This window comes from Gymnoscopelus braueri (assembly GCF_963280865.1).
Source record: "Gymnoscopelus braueri genome assembly, chromosome: 19".
Classification (NCBI taxonomy): domain Eukaryota; kingdom Metazoa; phylum Chordata; class Actinopteri; order Myctophiformes; family Myctophidae; genus Gymnoscopelus; species Gymnoscopelus braueri.
The window spans coordinates 14873744-14892601 of record NC_137621.1 but is presented as its reverse complement, the minus strand read 5'-3'; the positions used below and the strand labels follow the sequence as shown (position 1 = coordinate 14892601).

Here is an 18858-nt window from a genome sequence, read left to right as displayed (position 1 = left end):
TGGTGACCACATTTACCTGATTATTGAACTTATAACCAACACTTAAACATCACTGTTTTCACATATTTCTCTCACTCTCAGATTCTCTCTTCCTCCTTCTTTAGTCCCACCCCTCTCAGAACCTGATAAATTGATTACAGCTCATTACTAGGTTAAGAGTTTAAACACCTCTTACTTAGATATAAAAAGTTAATGTGTAAAATCAAATATTATTTTTGTACATTTCTGGTAGAATGTCCTTTAAAAGAACGTTGTATGCAAATTTAACTATGTATACAAAGCCAAATTCAGGACACTCATGAATGAACTGCAAGGTTACCTGCACAAATCATCGTTATAAGGCAATACGCAGGCTTGGCAATTGGTTTGTGTGTGACGTAAAACCAGAGCTCTGCTCAGGCTATATAAGGTGTTCTTGTAGGGGAAGATGGTTTCAGACATCAACTTTGTCATTGAAGCTGCAGCTGTAAACCAGAACACATTTTGCCAATTTAACACCTTATAGAACGTGAATTCATGAAGAACATTGTCACTTTATCACAATATAATTTTCTGGACTTTCAACCTCAGAACATGGCCGAGGCTTCGGCACAGTCCGTCCGTGTGTCCGAGATCCGGGACCCTGAGGTACTGTTTGAGCGGTACAATGCAGAGGAGATCCGCGGCATCGAGCGCCAGGTCCGCAGCGAGATCGAACAGAAGAAAGAGGAACTGCGACACATGGTCAGAGAGCGGTACCGGGACCTGATCGACGCTGCCAACACCATCGGTGAGATGCGGCAGCGCTCAGAAGGTGTGGTCCGGTCCATACAGGACATGCACCAGTACTGCCACAGTCTGAAACAACAAGGGAGAACCAATGACTGGCAACAGACCGGCAACAAACAGGAAAACCAGTGGCAAGAGAGATTCTACACCATGGCCTCACAGATCAAGCTGCTGCTGGAGATCCCTGTGCATATCTGGAGTGCCATGGAGTCATCTCAGTGCCTGCAGGCTACACAGCTTTACCTGCTGTACTGTCACCTCCACAGGCAGCTGCAGCTGGAGACCAACTCTGCAGGGACACATTACAACCCCGTCCTGACACGTTTCCCCATCCTCCTCCAACAGGTTTCCACCGTTGGACACTTCAGGTCCAACATTCTCATGGAGAGTAAGTTACTACTGCGAGGACGGGCAATATCAGACCAGGCCATCGCTGAGGCGCTGGTGTCCACCATGCTGCTGGAAGACAGCTCAGCAAGACAGGCCCTGTCCGACTTTCTATTGGCCAGGAAGGCCTCCTTTCATCAGCTTCTTAGCCAACCATGGCACGTGACTGGAATCAAGGCCCAGGTGTGTAGCTTGGTGGAGCTGTATGTGAACACCCTGTTCCAGGTCTACACCATCTTCTACTTACCCCCAGAGGGGGACCCACAACCAGTGGAAGGAGCCCTGAGCTGTGGCATGCTTTTCTCCACGCTGGAGAATGTCACAGCTACCACACTTCCAGGGAAAGGCTGGATGGTTTTTCAGGACATGAGTGCAGTAAAGTTGTTCAAATACCTGCCTTCTTCTATCACAGAGTTCCAGCTCGCACAGCGAAACCTGGCTCAGCCAATCCAGAGAGAGGAGCTCAGAGACACATTGCAGCAGTGGATTGATACCTGCAAGGAAGATCTGTGTGGTGGCATCAGCAGTCTACTGGTATGTGTGAACAGCCTGAAGGGGTTGGCGTCTATCAGGGATGCTGTCTGGGACCTCCTCTCTTCTGAATTTATCAGTCAGCACCGGAGTGCTGTCTGTCAGCAGCTGCTAGAGGGTCCCCTGGCCATGTGGGAATACTTCCTACAACAGCTCTTCCTCAACCGCCTGCAGGCCATCACCCATGAGGAAACTCAAGCCATTTCAGTCAGTTTCACCAAACTCCTCAGCTCTGCACTGAGGAACCTGGAGGGCCAGTCAGCCCAGTTACCACCACCCTCTCCCGGTGGCAACCCAAATCCCAGCTCCACCCTTGGGGGAGGGCAGCATGACATAGACGTGGCTTCCTTCCTGTGGTCGGAGGGCCCGGGGGACCTGCTGAGGGATGTTGCCTGCGTTAGCCAGCGAGGTCAGCAGCAGCAGTGCAGCGGCCTTACAATGAAGACCCAAGCTCTGACGCCCTGTGTCCAGAGCTTGTGTTCCTCCCTGGATGCCAGGCTGAGAACCAGGCTAGATGAACTGCAGTTCTACCTGCTCTCCCAAGACAAAGCCTCCAGCACCGCATCGGCCCCAGTCTCAAACCCTGGCACTTCCCGGAGCCCCACCATGTCTGCCTTCAATTTCTTCACCGATGCTGTGGTGGACACCTTACGGAATAACTGCTTGGCCTGCATGCGTCACATTCTGTCCTCTGTCCGCTCTAAACTGGTCCCAGGGCCCGCGGGCCCATCCCACCTCAGCACGGTCCTGTTCTTAGCCAGGCTGTGCCAGTCCATGGGCGAGCTCTGTCCAAATCTCAGACAGTGCATCCTATGGGAATGGAGTGGGGCCGAGGCTGCAGCCAAAGTCACCTCAGGCCAGAACAGGGAGCAGCTGGGCAAAGCCAGTGCCCTCCAGGAGGTCACCTCTGCACAGGCCAAGTGGGCTGGTCTGAACGAAGAGCTGATTGCCTGCAGCATGGAAGCATACAGCATCTGGACCAATGCCATCTCCAAGGTGCTGGTGGATTTATTTGCTACAGCACTTTATGCAGGGTCTGCAGGCTCCTTCCTGACCACAGCCACCAACTGGGAAGAACTTGAGATCCAGGAGGAAGCTGAATCAGGTGGCACCAAGACATCCAAAATTAGACTTCCTGTCCAGCCATCGTGGTTCATCCAGTCAATGTTGTTCCAGCTTTGTGTGCAGGTGAACCGGGTGGGTGGCCACACTCTCCCGAGGCCCACCCTGAACCTACTGCTACGAGCCTGCCTGGACGGAACCCTTCAACATTACCACACCCTTACACAGCAAGGCCAGGAGAAGGAGGGAGTGTTCCTTATGACACAGAACAAAGCGTTGCAGCTGTTGTTTGACCTGCACTTTCTCACTTCCACGTTGGGAAGAAGACCAGAGGAGGGCAAGAACTGTCTGTCCGAACAAGACCCAAGGATCCAGCAGGTCTGTGATTGGTTGGAAAGCTACATTGACCCCTTTGACCTGGACGTCTTCACACCACCTCTCGACGCTAACATCAAACACTTCTCACAGAGAACCTCTGTGTTGCTGGGGCTGTTGAAAGGCACAGAAAGTCACTTAGTGTCACATAGCAGCAGTAGTCCCCAGGAGCCCCACAACATCCTGCCCCTGGCCAGCAGCCAGATCAGGTTTGGCTTGCTGCCTCTGGGCGCAAGGCAAAGTCATCCCTAAGAACTACTAACCACATGTCTACTGGCCCCTCCCATGTCAACACCAGCAAATGACAACACTTTCCACCCTGACTAACCTGTTAAAGCAGTTGGCCAATCAATACAATTTATCTTGGGGTGGGGGGCATAATGAATGCAATGTTAACGAGTGCAAAAATGTCACAAACGTCACAGCCTGAACAATTGAACTAATACATAAAAGCTACATATTACAACTGAAGAAGATTATGTTATTTCCTACCAGTCAAACAGATAACTTAAATTAAATTATAGAATGAATGTAATAGTGTCAACATTTAGCATTAAGTGCTCACACCTTTCAACAACTATGTCTCGAGCAGCAGGCAACAACAATTGTTTGCGAATTTTGTTCATTTCTTTGTGTGAACATCCATCCTTCTATAAATGCATGTAATCTACGTGCTTGTGTGGCATATCTCTTGCGCATCTCTTGCGACCAACTTGCGACTTCAAACTCAGCGTGACTCGTGGGCGTACAGTGTCTGGTGTTTGTTTTATAATGGGTCATAATGGAAACAAACTTTGAATTGGTTATACTGTGCTTTTAATGGTTGCCAATAAAGTATTCAGAGTTACTATAGAAGGGGCACCAAATCTTTGTGTGATAGGAACGTTTTTTTTTTTTTAGTTTTTTCACTTTAAGCACTTGAACCCTTGCATCCCTATTCTGGGGGGAACATTAGCCGAAAATAGCAGATCTACAAGCTCACAACGCATCGCAGTGTGACGCACTGTGAGCTAGTAGATCACAAGATTTTGAGAAGAAATTTGGTGTGGGGGGAAAAAAGAGCAGACCAAGTACAGTGCCAAAGGTCAACTTTAGTTACTATAGATTGGAGGGTTCGTGGTTAAATGTCTGAAATAACATGAATGTAATAACATAGTAATAGAAAAGATAAAGAGTAAACATAATATAACTATAAAATATATTGTGTTGTGTAGTGGGGGTCCCTGCTTCATCTCCCAGCTAAGGGGTCCTTAAATGGTCTGAGAAGCGTTGAAGATTCCTGAGGCACTGGACCCAGGTAATTGCATGGTAGTTCAAAGCCAATCTATGATGTCAGTCAGCTACGTCAGTACTTTGATGTCGGTCAAGCATTGCCATATGCAGTACCCATTATCAGAGTACGGAGCCATGTGGAACCCCATATTTGTATTTGTATATAAGGAGGCCTGAACCTCTAGCCTTCTAAAAATTGCAAAATATAAAAGGTAGTGAGCTTGTAGATCGGCCATTTTCACTATTTATATTTTTTCACCAATTTCTTTACAATGACATGCCCAAATTAGGGATTGATTATTAATCGATTATTTTATTAAATAATAAATTAAATCAATTAATTCCCTTAACTGTTGCACCGCTACAGTACGATCATATCCCTGTCATGTGCACAACTTTATACATAATTCCCTTCTAAATCCACAGTGTGATTATTGGCAGTGCATGTGCTGCTGCCAGGAGTGGGATTCAGGGGCTTAGTTCTCTGTACCTCCTGGGTTTTACTGGTGCCCCTGAAACGGTTCCACATTAAAACAATAACAAGGGACAGAGAGAGCAGAGCCACGGCCACCATAAGACACACTACAGTTGCTGTTAATCGATAAACCCGCATGATCACTGCAGTTGCTGTTGTTAATCGATAAACCGCCATGGTTCTGTTGTATCCTCTCTTGTTGACCTGCTCTGAGGAGTCACAGGTGTACAAGCCAGCGTCTGATTCTGAGACGTCGTGAATGAGGAGGAACCCACCGTAGATGTAGTATTTGCTGCTGTCGGAGTGAAGTATTTGGTCAGACAAACGCCAGTGGACCTGCGCCAGGTTAGAGTCTGGCTGGCAAGGCAGCAGAATGTTGTTCCCTGGAACCAGGGCGACATCTTCAACTACTACAGGCTCTTCTGGCTCTGGATGAGGACATTGTGAAATGTCTCCCTTCTTTAGACTCTGAATGGCAGTGTCAGAGGAAGACGTCAAGCTGGAGACTAGGCGGCAGTGGTCAGAGGCGGAGTCCCAGGCACAGTAGGGGTCTCTGGCCAGGATACAGTCCACACAGGACTCATAGCGACCGCAGTTACTGACTGGCATCTGAACAGCACCAAACTCTGATCCTGCATACAGCTGGCCCTTGGTGGAAGAGAGACGCAGAGTCCTGATGGGATTGGGGTCCTCATACAGCTGAATCTCTTCAATAATGAACATCTCCCCAGCGTAGTTCACAGCCTTCTGAATGTAGCCGTTTTCAGTGCCGATGAACATGACAGGGTATCTCTCACCATCTAGTGCCAACACACTATCCACTACAATCCGAGTCAACAAAGGCCCCTTTTTCACCACCAGCGGGCCACTATTGAGCGGCCGAACAGTCTCGTCCATGAGGGGCCGATCTCTGATGAACTCCAGGGTTTTGTCTGGAAGTTCCCAAGAGGTATTAATCCCCTTTTGTCGAGCAACATCATTGATGCAACCTCCTGGTCTGGGATCAGGCAGCTCACCCTTGTACGTCACCCACTTGGACTCACCATTCAAGACGACGCGCGACTTAAACTTCCCCTCATTGAAAACTTTTCCAATGGCAGACACACTGTATGCACACACTGCAGACATGTCTGACGAGCTCGACTGAGGTGTAAAGACTGCATAGAAGATGCTCTCATTCCAGTTTTCATGTTCCAGCAGGAACACATCCTGGACAATGGAAGGCAGGAGGCTGTGCTCAGGGATGGAGCAGTCCAGACGTGCCTTCTGGAACGAAGTCCATTTCCTATGCAGTGTCCGTGCACCTCCTATATCCCCCTTGCAGACACGAGCCACCCGTGACACCATGAGTTTGCTGGAGAAGTCATATTCCTCTGCATTCTCTGTGAAGAACAAGTAGACCTTATCATCATCACCATCAGGACTGCCAACGCTTTCACGCACAAAGTCCATGTGGATGAAGTCGGGGTCACTGAGCCAAGAGCTACTCCTAACAGTTTGGAGAGCCCATGAGTCTGAGCTGCTGAACCTTGTGAAACTGTGTTCATAAGCCATGAAGTTGACTGCTGTGGCAGAATACAGATTGGTTCCAACCATGAGCGAAGAGTGTCTTTGGAAAGGATGAAAGGGACACTTCCCCCTCCCATCCTCAAGCTTTCCCTCCAGACTCAACTGTCCATCAGAATACATCATATAGTCGCAGGTGGGTTCAAAAGCATTTGTTCCACAAACATACATTCTGGGTTCATTCCCCTTGTCATCGACCATTGTGTGCAGCGTCCGAATGTAGTTACGGCATTCCACCTCAGCATCTTTTCCCTTGAGTGAACAGTCCCTCTGTTGTGCTTCGGTAACCGGCCAATAAACTGCAGCTTTCTTATCATCAATGTTGTCGATATTCAGGGCAAAAATTGCTTCTCTGGACCCAAGAAGCAGCAGACCCAAATCCTCTCTCATGAGCATGGTGGTGTAGTCCCAGATCCCCTCCTCTCTGAACATCTTCAGCTCGTTCTGGTAGGTGACAGTCTTTCGCGGAATGCAGAAGTGAGTGTTGGATGTGCTATAGGATGTGGGGAGAAGAAATCCCCAGAGAATGAACAAAACAAACAGAGGAGGCATGGTCTAAAGGTGTGGGAGACCAGCACTGATGCTCCTGTCAGGAACGTTATTTACTTATTGATCACGGTATAGAAAGTTCTACAAGTTTGTCTTGTGATTGTCCGCTCTGATGGAGTCTCCTGGAGTCCTGGATAGTATGATGTATTAGATTTGTTGTGTGTCTTGATACTGTCCCTGGCACTCTTGGTCTGCTGGTTTTATACTGCCGCCTTAACGCTCCGGTCATCAGAGTGATGTCACAGTGATGTCACAGTGATGTCTCTCATGCCCAAATATAGAATTCAATGTCAGTCTTGCCCCAAATATGGAGTTTGTGTCAGAACTGCCCAATTATGGATGTCCATGACATCAGATTCTAGTCTGACGTCATAGCAACCATAGCAACCTGATATAAACAAACATGGAAGCAATGCAAGGCCTTTTTAACAATTGGTAACTATAGTAACTGTAGCCGTCTGTCTGTCTCTGTCCCTTTTATGCCCATATATGCAGATCTCTATTCTCTATGTGTCTCTTTCTGCCTGTATGCTCATACAGAGTTCCCTGATGTATAGTTCTCATCGGTATATGCCCATATGAGCACTAGAGGTTCTAGAGTGGAGGCCGCTACACAACCCTCATACCTACGTCGCACTGCCGATCTGACTGGTATGCCCATATATGGAGATCTCTGTATCTGTCAGTCCTTGTCCCTTTCATGCCCATATATGGAGATCTCTGTATCTGTCAGTCCTTGTCCCTTTCATGCCCATATATGGAAATATCTGTATCTGTCAGTCCTTGCCATAGAGTTAAAAATAATAGAGAGGGCACAGGAAATACCCTCTCATCCACTTGCATTGAGTTGCTCACACAGCGCATAGGCTACTCACTCTCCCTTCTTCCGGGTTGGGAATTGGGAGAAATGTGACGTCCGGGGCCTATTTGGGCTTCTGTGACACGTTTTACGTCACGGAGGTGATGCGTTTTGCGTCACCTCCATGCGCAACCCCGTGCGCAGCCCCGTGCGCAAGCTCGCGTGCAAGCTCTTGAGTCGAGCCCATTGGTCGAAACCGTTTTCGCTCGTTCGTGACACTGGCCCCAGGCTGTTTTAAGCTGCAGTACCTATGAATGGCCAGCATATCCAATGCACTTCAATGCAACCTCTGGGCTCCTTGCCCCATTAATGCCCATATATGGAGATCCCTGGTGTAATCAGTATATGCCCATAATATGAGCACTAGAGGTTCGGGCCGCTATGCGGCCCTCACATCAAGAGTTCAGGGCCACATAGCGGCCCTCATGCCTACGTTAATCGATAAACCGCCATGGTTCTGTTGTATCCTCTCTTGTTGACCTGCTCTGAGGAGTCACAGGTGTACAAGCCAGCGTCTGATTCTGAGACGTCGTGAATGAGGAGGAACCCACCGTAGATGTAGTATTTGCTGCTGTCGGAGTGAAGTATTTGGTCAGACAAACGCCAGTGGACCTGCGCCAGGTTAGAGTCTGGCTGGCAAGGCAGCAGAATGTTGTTCCCTGGAACCAGGGCGACATCTTCAACTACTACAGGCTCTTCTGGCTCTGGATGAGGACATTGTGAAATTTCTCCCTTCTTTAGACTCTGAATGGCAGTGTCAGAGGAAGACGCCAAGCTGGAGACTAGGCGGCAGTGGTCAGAGGCGGAGTCCCAGGCACAGTAGGGGTCTCTGGCCAGGATACAGTCCACACAGGACTCATAGCGACCGCAGTTACTGACTGGCATCTGAACAGCACCAAACTCTGATCCTGCATACAGCTGGCCCTTGGTGGAAGAGAGACGCAGAGTCCTGATGGGATTGGGGTCCTCATACAGCTGAATCTCTTCAATAATGAACATCTCCCCAGCGTAGTTCACAGCCTTCTGAATGTAGCCGTTTTCAGTGCCGATGAACATGACAGGGTATCTCTCACCATCTAGTGCCAACACACTATCCACTACAATCCGAGTCAACAAAGGCCCCTTTTTCACCACCAGCGGGCCACTATTGAGCGGCCGAACAGTCTCGTCCATGAGGGGCCGATCTCTGATGAACTCCAGGGTTTTGTCTGGAAGTTCCCAAGAGGTATTAATCCCCTTTTGTCGAGCAACATCATTGATGCAACCTCCTGGTCTGGGATCAGGCAGCTCACCCTTGTACGTCACCCACTTGGACTCACCATTCAAGACGACGCGCGACTTAAACTTCCCCTCATTGAAAACTTTTCCAATGGCAGACACACTGTATGCACACACTGCAGACATGTCTGACGAGCTCGACTGATATATGGAGATCTCTGTATCTGTCAGTCCTTGTCCCTTTCATGCCCATATATGGAGATCTCTGTATCTGTCAGTCCTTGTCCCTTTCATGCCCATATATGGAAATATATGTATCTGTCAGTCCTTGCCATAGAGTTAAAAATAATAGAGAGGGCACAGGAAATACCCTCTCATCCACTTGCATTGAGTTGCTCACACAGCGCATAGGCTACTCACTCTCCCTTCTTCCGGGTTGGGAATTGGGAGAAATGTGACGTCCGGGGCCTATTTGGGCTTCTGTGACACGTTTTACGTCACGGAGGTGAAGCGTTTTGCGTCACCTCCATGCGCAACCCCGTGCGCAGCCCTGTGCGCAAGCTCGCGTGCAAGCTCTTGAGTCGAGCCCATTGGTCGAAACCGTTTTCGCTCGTTCGTGACACTGGCCCCAGGCTGTTTTAAGCTGCAGTACCTATGAATGGCCAGCATATCCAATGCACTTCAATGCAACCTCTGGGCTCCTTGCCCCATTAATGCCCATATATGGAGATCCCTGGTGTAATCAGTATATGCCCATAATATGAGCACTAGAGGTTCGGGCCGCTATGCGGCCCTCACATCAAGAGTTCAGGGCCACATAGCGGCCCTCATGCCTACGTTGCACCGCCAATCTGGAGATCTCTGTATCTGTCAGTCCTTGTCCCTTCCATGCCCATATATGGAGATCCCTGAAGTAATCAGTATTCACTAGTGCGCATATGGGAATATACTGGTGAGAACTATACATCAGGGAACTCTGTATATGAGCTTACAAGGGATACAGGCAGAAAGATAGACACATACTGTAGAGAATAGAGATCTCCATATATGGCCATAAAAGGGACACAGACAGACAGACGGCTACAGTTACTATAGTTACCAATTGTAAAAAAGGCCTTGCATTGCGTCCATGTTTGTTTATATCAGGTTGCTATGGTTACTATGACGTCAGACTGGAATCTGATGTCATGGACCTCCATATTTGAGCAATTCTGACACAAACTCCATATTTGGGGCGAGAGGGACATCACTGTGACATCACTCTGATGACCGGGACGCCACGGCAACAGAATAAATACTGTGCACAGCAGTCTCACAATAAACGCTCCCAAGAATCTCCTGGACGACTCTTCGACACTGACCTCTTCAAGACTCTACCTTCAAGTAGATTATCATCAGGACGACATCCACGACTCCTATCATAATCAGGAATCTGTTCCAAGAACTTCTGTTACCTACCACTTGCCATGCATTCCTCATTGTTCCGGCGTGAGGTAAAGAACATTGTCAAACACTACACACAGGCTCAGATCAAGGTACGGGAGGCCACGTCAAATGATCCAGGGTATCCATCGAGCTCGCTTATGTCAGAGATTGCCAACCTTACCAACAACAAGCTGGCCTTCTCTGAGATCATGGGCATGATCTGGAAGCGGCTGAACGACCATGGAAAAAACTGGCGCCATGTCTACAAGGCACTGATCCTGCTGGACTACTTGATCAAGACGGGGTCCAAGTCCGTGGCCAAGGACTGTCGGAAGAACATCGACATCATTGAGACGCTGAAGGACTTCCAGTATAGGAACCAGGATGGGTGCGACCAAGGCATCTGTGTGCAGAGGAAGGTCAAGGAGCTGGTAGTCACTCTGCTAAGTGACAAGGACATGTCTTCCCCTCATCTGAACTGGGAGGAGGAACTACAACTACAGCTGGCCCTGTCCATGAGCCATGAAAAAACTGAAAAGCCAGGGCTGAACTCTGCTGATATGGATGAGGCGATGCAGCTCCGGATGGCACTGAGTCAGAGCATGGAGGAGCACCAGAGCTGCCAAGAAGACGTGGTATTGCTCCAGAAAGCTCTTGAGGAGAGCAAACGAGAGATGGAGACCAAAGGTGGGGCTGCTTTCATGGACATGGTAGATGTTTTTGTGGAGTCCTCAGAACCGCCCCACAGTAACAACACCTGGGACATGTCGGAGGGTGATGTCTGGTACTTGGCCAGTTCAGACCCCTGGGTCTCACTTGGACAGATAGATGTGAATGGGCGAGGTGAGAGCAAGGCTTCCCCCAGCCCTCGTACGTGTCAGATCTCTGAGGCCTTCCTGGGGCCCACAGCAGCCTCCCTGGTTAACCTGGACAGTCTGATCCCTACCAACCCCCCAGCTAACAAACATTTTCTATCAGGTCTGAGTGCTCTGTCACCCACCAATCCATTCTTCACTGAACAGCCCAAACTGATTCTAAATAAGATCTGTTCCAGCTCCAGTTCTCTTGTGCCCCCATACAGTGCCTCACTACCTCTGCCAATGAGCCACCAGCCCACCAGTCTCCCCTCGTCCCGAAACCACCCGACACAACCTAGTTTGGACATGCCTCAAGCGCTGCTGCCCCCTTCATTTAGATTGCACGATGCCCCGTGGAACAATGTCCCCAACTCGAACTCCACGGGCCAAATAAGTGCCTCCGCCGCTAACACACCTGCTTTGGGGGCACATCCATTCTCTGCCCAGCAGAAGGGCCCACAGCAGCTTCCCTGGAAGCTTCCACAGACCCCCACAAACCCCCCTGCCAACCCCCCAGCTAAGCCCTTTTCTATCGAGCTCCTTCAGCCACTAATCATCCATTCCAAACTGAACAGCCCAAATACTTCAGCTACAGTAGCACTTGGATCACAGGCTTAAACTACACAGTCAAGAACCCTTTCCCTCAATAGTTTATACTCTTGAAATAGCATTCTAACTCACAATGTCTCAGCTCAAAATACATTTTTGGAAATAGATTTAATACTTTAGTATTGACATGAACTCAGCACCTACACTTAGCTTCAATCATACGTACTTATGTGTTAAGTAAATCCCAATCTGGGAACCCATCGCCAACTGAAAATGAAAAACAGCGCCCTCTGCTGTTTGTTCTATGTCTGTTGGCTCTGGGGGGACGATAACGTAACACCAGAGCACAGGGAAACCGGTGTTTGTGATGCGCCTTCAGCGCATCACTTCCGGTTGGTGCGACTATGTTTTCATTCCCACTAACAATATTTCTACACGGAACACTAACACCACTTCTCCCAGAGAACATGGATCGTTTTGGTTATAAGCCCACTTGTTTCTATGATGAAAGAGTAAGTTAAAATGTGAATATATTTCCGTGGTTTTGTCTGCTCCGCGGACGCTATTGTTAAATTAGTTTCGGTTTGTTTCGAGGGGGAAAGATCGACGGACATGTGAATCCCGCCCACTACATTTGATTGGGTAAAGCGCGGCCTGCTTCCTGATCTGAAGGCACGCCCACTTGTAGCCCAGTGTGTACATGTTACGACGAGCCTTCACGACAGATTCTCACGCAGTGCAGAATCTGTTCTTGAGAGATTAAGTAAATCCAGACACAAACCTATGCCCACAGTTGGATACCTTGATGCCGTGTCATATTTGCCATAGTTACTTGGCATGTGCTTTTCTATTTCATGTTCACCTGCTATGAGGCTGCCTTTGGACTGTTGCCTGTTGATGCACTGATTGTTGCACTAGATATTCCTGCTGCCTCAGAATGCTGAGATAGATCCTCTGCTGTTCTCTGGTCCTCCCACACAATATGACAGCTCTTCATCTGAAGGACATAGGACCACAATGGAAACAAGTCCCCAGGACTTTTTTTGTGTTATCCTTTTAGCCTTGATGTCTTACTGTACAACATGCTGTTTACATTTCTGACTAATAAAGTATTTAATCAATCAAAAAATTAAGTTTATAATGAACAAGTTCAGTGCGTAACAGGACTGTGTTCTGTTCATTGATTGAAACATCACAGACTACTTAATATGAAACAGATTTTACATAAGATCAGCAGTGAAAGGAATAGAACTATCTATGAATAAACATTATTCTGAGAATCAGAATTCAAATAGAAAATCAATGCATTCATTAATTTACCTCAGAACATTGAAACCAGATAGACCTCTTTAAAACTGAATTCAAAGACGGTTTACTGGGGCAAACTCTTTGCTAAAAGAGATGAAGTATAGAATAAGATGACATGACCTAATCTGCACTAAATAATAAACTAAGTAGTGCCATGGACATCTTAATGGTTTGTTAAGCCAGACTTTAGAAAGAAACCCTTTTGTAGAAGGGAGCTGTGGCACATGGTGAGCCTGCAGAGAACAGCTGATCCGACCGATATGCCCATATACAGTATAGGCATAAAAGGGACACAAACAGACAGATGGGTACAACGGGTACTTCAACCGGAAGGATATGCATTCCCAACAGGTGTGGTTCCCAATAGGCATTAGCCTAATTAAATCAATAACATCACATCTTCAATACCTATCTCAAGCCCATTATAGTTGCAGAATGTAAAGTAGGTCTGGCTCATTAAAGGTCGGAATAATGAATCCAAAGTGCTTTGATTTCAAGAGAAGAGACGACAGAAAAGACATTCTCCAGTTCAGCAGAGAACCAACCACTGGCAGTGATGTACTATTAACGATGTTAGCGTGCCATTAGCATTGGACAAACTGCAAAGGCGCTTGCGCAAATCAGTATTGTTAGGCATCGCATGGCAATGGTTTGTGTTGTGTGTGACGTCCGACCAGAGCTGGGGTTAGCCTATAGGCTGACCAAGAGTGGGTGAAGATATAGGGTTGAAATGGGTTTAGAGGATTACTTACTCCTAGGATCACTCCGAGGTACACAATATACTGTAGAGAGTAAGAGTCACATGAGAGAAAAACATAAATAAAACAGCAAGATTAGCTATCAGAGTGTTGGTGCTGTGAGACCATTTCTGCAATAGTGGCGAGATGCCGCCCTCTCCTCTTGGCCAAGTCAGGACCCCTCCCTGATCTGGAACCAAGGGCAGTGAATCCTACAGCCCAGCTGGGGAGTCTCACAGGGCTGGAGGGATCAGATATGGAGCTTCAGAAAATACTGACTGATGAGAGGATGAGGTGTGAAAACCTCAAGCATAACTACACAGCCTTGCAGGCAGAGTACACCAATCTGCAGAATGTGTTAACCCAGAAACAAGTAGAACTGAAGCAGCTTCTGAGTGTCAAGCAGTCTCACCAGGAGAACCTGGAGTTTCTGCTGTCAGAGCTACAGGACAGCACCAGGGACGTGGAGGAGCTGCAACTAAAGGTGATGAACCCTCAGTGGATGGAGCTCCTCAGGGCCCAGTTGCAGCAGGAGATGAAAGGGCCAGTTAGAGAGCATTTCAACAAGCTGGAAGAGGAGATGCAGAAGTACAGAGCAGAGTACAATAAGCTGCATTTTGAATACATCTCCCTTAAATCGCAGTTTGACCACAACATAGAAGAAAGTGAACAAGTACTCAACGAGAGGAAGATCCATTTTGATGCAGAGATAGCCCATCTGGAGCGGGATAAGGAGGATCTGGTGGCCCGGTACAAGTGCTTTGACCCGTCTCGTGATAAGAAACGTGTGGAGGCTCTGCTGAAGGAGAGGGTCCAGCTCCATGTGCGACTGAAAGGACTGGAAGTGGAGGCCGGTGAGCTCTGTGGCCAGAGAGACAACAAGGGCCAGCAGGTGGAGAACATGCAACGCATCCACAGCCGCCAGATGGCCGAGTCACAGTTAACGGTTAAGTCTCTGGAGGCGGAGCGGCAGTCCTTGCGTCTCCCGTTGGAGCGCACGGAGAGAGAGCTGCAGCACAGCCACAAGCAGAACACCCAGCTGACTGGACGACTGCACAAGGCTGAGAGAGAAGTCAACTCTCTCGCCTGCCAGGTGGAGAGCATGAAGCACACACACATCAAGCTGGAATGTGCCCGGTCTAAAGGGGAGGGAGAGAGGAATACGCTGCAGATGCAAATTGATGGTCTGCAGTCTAATGTGGAGGTTTTGAAAGGGACTGTGAAAAGGCAGCAAGAGACGCTGGCTGAGAAAGACAAGGAACTAATCCATAAGGTGCAGGCTACCCATGAGGAACAGTTCAACAAAACATGGTTGGAGAACTGCCTGGCGGAGAAGGAGCAACAGAGGGTGATGCAGAGAGACCAGCATCACTCACATCTCAAGGATCTTGAAAGACAGAAGGCAGAGATAGATCAACTAAAACAACAGAACCACAAGCTGGGTGTCCAGCTGGGGACGTTGTCCCGCTCTCAGAGTGATCTGGTGGAGACCAACAAGCATCTGAGGGAGAGGCTGGACAGTATCTGTGAGGAGCTGAGGACAACTAAGGTAGAAGCTGAGAAGAGCCGGCATGAGGCTGAGAAGCTTGTGGAGGACCACCGTGTGGAGTGGCTGGAGGAGGAACACAAGGCTCAGAAGAAGGTTGCAGAGCTGCAGAACAAATACAGCAAAGCCAAGGATAGATTGCAGAGAGCAATACAAGCCCTGAAAAAGCAAGAAACCCACCCAGAGAATGAGAAGAGCCAGCATGAGCCTGAGAAGCTTGTGGAGGACCACTGTGTGGAGTGGTTGGAGGAAAAACACAAGCTTCAGCAGACGGTTTCAGAGCTGCAGAACAAATACAGCAAAGCCACAGATAAATTGCAGAGAGCAGCACAAGCCCATATAAAGAGAGAACCCCACAAAGAGAAGGAGAAAAGACTACAGGATAAGGTCCAGCTGCTGGAGGTCAAGATTGCAGAGTTGGAACTGGAGGCCAAAGCAGCCGAAAGACGTGCGTCCTACTCAGAGGATCACTTCAGCAGTCAAATGAAGGATCTCCAGCGACGACACAGTGAGTTCCAGAGCCTCCTATTTGGCAACCAGATTCCTGCTGGCCATAGTCCTGCCTTCATGACTTCCTCCCTCGCCCCCCTCCTCATTCCTGGTTCTGAGGGACCTTTCTCTAGCATACTTGAGGACCAGGGTCAGAAACAGTTGGTGCACCATAAACTGGAAGACCTGGGGTGCGAACAGCAGCAGTTGAAAGAATTTGATCTGATGCTGAAAAAAGACTCCTCCTCATTCTGAACTCTGATCCCTGTGGAACTAATCGTGTTTTTAAATTCAACGAATCAGTTCAATTGTGCCTCGTAGAATATAACAATTCATATGTTTAGATTTTATTATATCATTATATATAATAATAACAATAATAAGAGTGAGAGAGATAGAGACGACAAGTGGGAGATAGGGACGCCAGGTTGAAAGTTGTAAAATACCACCACAAATCCTTCTATAAATGCCTGAACTCTCTGTGCATGTGTGCGCATCTGTCCTTCGCGTAGCTCGAGAACCTTCCAACTGATCGACTTCAAACTCGCTGTGTGTATCGCCGAAGACCCGAGGTAGTGCAGTGCCTGAGTCGGTTGGATCCCGCTGATGTAGTGTTTAACCAAATTAAAGTAGAAACCTTGGCTAGCACAACTGTTATTGAATAGAAACAGATGCTTATTTGCCATTATGTGCCATTGGAATTGTCATGAAAACTGGACTTACTGAAATGCCATAGCCACAGTTTATAATAAATCTGCTCAGGAGGCACTAATTGAAACTCTTTCGCTGCATTTCTAGCGTTACTATTCCGATAGTATTCATTCATAGAATCATATGCTAGCTAGTAGGTATGTTTTTTGTTAGTTTTCTATTAAGCACGTCACGTAAAGGCGGGTAGGCAGTGGTGTAAAGTAACCAAGTACATGTACTCAAGTACTGTACTGTACTATAAGTACAATTTTGAGGTACTTTTACTTTACTGGAGTATTTACAAATTTCTATACTTTTACTTCTACTCCACTATATCTCAGAGGCAAATATTGTACTTTTACAGTTATTTGAAAACTTGAGTTACTACCGTAGTTACAACGTAGTTGTACATTTTGATTATTATTACAAAACATACATTAACCACTCCAGCCCTATTTAAACTTTGTCTCTTTGAAAATAGCAGATCTACAAGCTCGCAACAACGCATCGCGGCGAGTTGTGAGCTTGTAGATCTGCCATTTTCAAAAGATCTTTCATAAATTTTAGACATAACTTGTCAAACGGGACATTCTGCATAATGAGTACTTTTACTTTTGGTACTTTGTATATTTTGATGCCAATACTTCTGTACTTTTACTAAACAAAATTCTGAATACCAGACTTTTACTTGTAACAGAGTATTTCTACACTGGTATTGATACTTTTACTCCAGTAAAAAATAAATTGTACTTCTTCCACCACTGCGTAAAGGAGCCTATACCCTCTTTTACCTGCTACATTTTGCTTTATAGAAAACTGTACTGAAGTAAACTGTGGGTTTGGGTTTGGGATTCCAACCAATAATTTAATTAGGCCTGTTTCCGTGTGGTGCACCAGGACAGTCTGGAACTGCAGTTATTTTGTTTTTAATCTGCATTGTGCCGTGTGTGTGTGTGTGTGTGTGTGTGTGTGTGTGTGTGTGTGTGTGTGTGTGTGTGTGTGTGTGTGTGCATCACCATATCATTTCAATAATATCATTGATTTGATATAGTGTTGCCTGCAGGAACCTTTCCCAGCAAGCAGGTACCAGCATGAACAGTCTGTCACAAGACCAGTCTGTTGTATTTGTTATACAAATTAAGAACTCAACCTCTGTAAAAAGAGATTCTTCATTTACCCCACAGGTTCCTCGGGACCCTGCGGCTGCAACACAGGTCTTAAAGGAGTAGATCACCCAAAACATTACTTATATTCTATCAATTACACACCCCATGAAGCCTTGAATTCATGGAGACATTTTTGTTTTTGTCATTCCTGAGCCAATAATTTGATGACCGGCGGAGTCAATTGACTCTCCTACTGACCGGTGACCCGTCATCAAATTATTGGCTCAGGAATGTGATTAAAAAAAAAAAAAAATCTCCATCAATCCAAGGCTTCATGGGGTGTGTAATTGATAGAAAATAAGACATATTTTGGGTGAACTACTCCTTTAAACAGCCCTGGCTAAGCCACCTACTCTGGAGGAGATATGCGCTCCACAGGGAGACCCTTTCTATTTTTTGGTGTGTGAATTATAAAAGTCACCGGTCATCACTGGTTTAGAAAGGTAATGATAGATAATACCAAAAGTACTTTTGCTAGAACAGGAGCTTGAAATCCTGTTTATGTTTAATTGCTCAGTTAGTCCTGTTTGGTTTTGTAAGTCATTGTTGACAACTCTGTACTGAACTCTAATAAAATCCTGAGTGTTCATTTAAATTGGAGTGTGCACAATAGTAAGCCTACGGATCTACATTCGTAATATCGAACACATTTGATAAATGAAAGCTGCAATCCGTAACTTTTATGTCCTACTATCCCAGGATTTGAACTCCGGTCTCCTGCATGACACTAACTTTCTACTCTTCTTCCAACAGGCACTTCCCGCTTGTCCAGGGGAAGTACTGCGCTAATGAGCTTCCGACAATACTACTTGGTCAACCAGTAGGTGTCCTGCCTGACACCAGGGTCTAAATCTCTCAATGGAAGAGTAGGGAGACCACCTCCACGGCAGATGTGCCAGTTATATTGTATTAACATACTCTTTAACATGTACATTGGTTAAAATAATGTTTTTATTCATTAAAATAAGTTCAGGATTGCAGCTTTATCACAAAGGATTTTACTATTTTCTCCACACAAACAGCCCACGG

General features: G+C 47.1%; 4 protein-coding genes across 4 annotated transcripts; 2 read left to right on the top strand and 2 right to left on the bottom strand.

Annotated features, from left to right (window-relative positions):
* Window positions 1-573: 573 nt before the first annotated feature.
* LOC308074674 (conserved oligomeric Golgi complex subunit 1-like) lies at window positions 574-3375 on the top strand (the record flags this gene model as incomplete). Its single annotated transcript, XM_080414180.1, has 1 exon — window positions 574-3375. One exon carries the CDS (start codon window positions 574-576, stop codon window positions 3373-3375), a length of 2802 nt encoding a protein of 933 aa, XP_080270306.1.
* Window positions 3376-4792: 1417 nt separating this feature from the next.
* On the bottom strand, window positions 4793-6988 carry LOC308074673 (semaphorin-4E-like; the record flags this gene model as incomplete). The annotated part of the gene is made up of 1 exon (XM_080414179.1): window positions 4793-6988. One exon carries the CDS (start codon window positions 6986-6988, stop codon window positions 4793-4795), a length of 2196 nt encoding a protein of 731 aa, XP_080270305.1.
* A 1285-nt stretch (window positions 6989-8273) lies between these two features.
* Window positions 8274-10484, bottom strand: LOC308074672 (semaphorin-4E-like; the record flags this gene model as incomplete). Its single annotated transcript, XM_080414178.1, has 2 exons — window positions 8274-9302; window positions 10440-10484. The coding sequence occupies 2 exons, from the start codon at window positions 10482-10484 to the stop codon at window positions 8274-8276; spliced, it is 1074 nt and encodes a 357-aa protein (XP_080270304.1).
* Window positions 10485-13672: 3188 nt separating this feature from the next.
* On the top strand, window positions 13673-16228 carry LOC308074671 (centrosomal protein of 83 kDa-like; the record flags this gene model as incomplete). The annotated part of the gene is made up of 2 exons (XM_080414177.1): window positions 13673-13759; window positions 14111-16228. 2 exons carry the CDS (start codon window positions 13673-13675, stop codon window positions 16226-16228), a joined length of 2205 nt encoding a protein of 734 aa, XP_080270303.1.
* Window positions 16229-18858: the final 2630 nt, after the last annotated feature.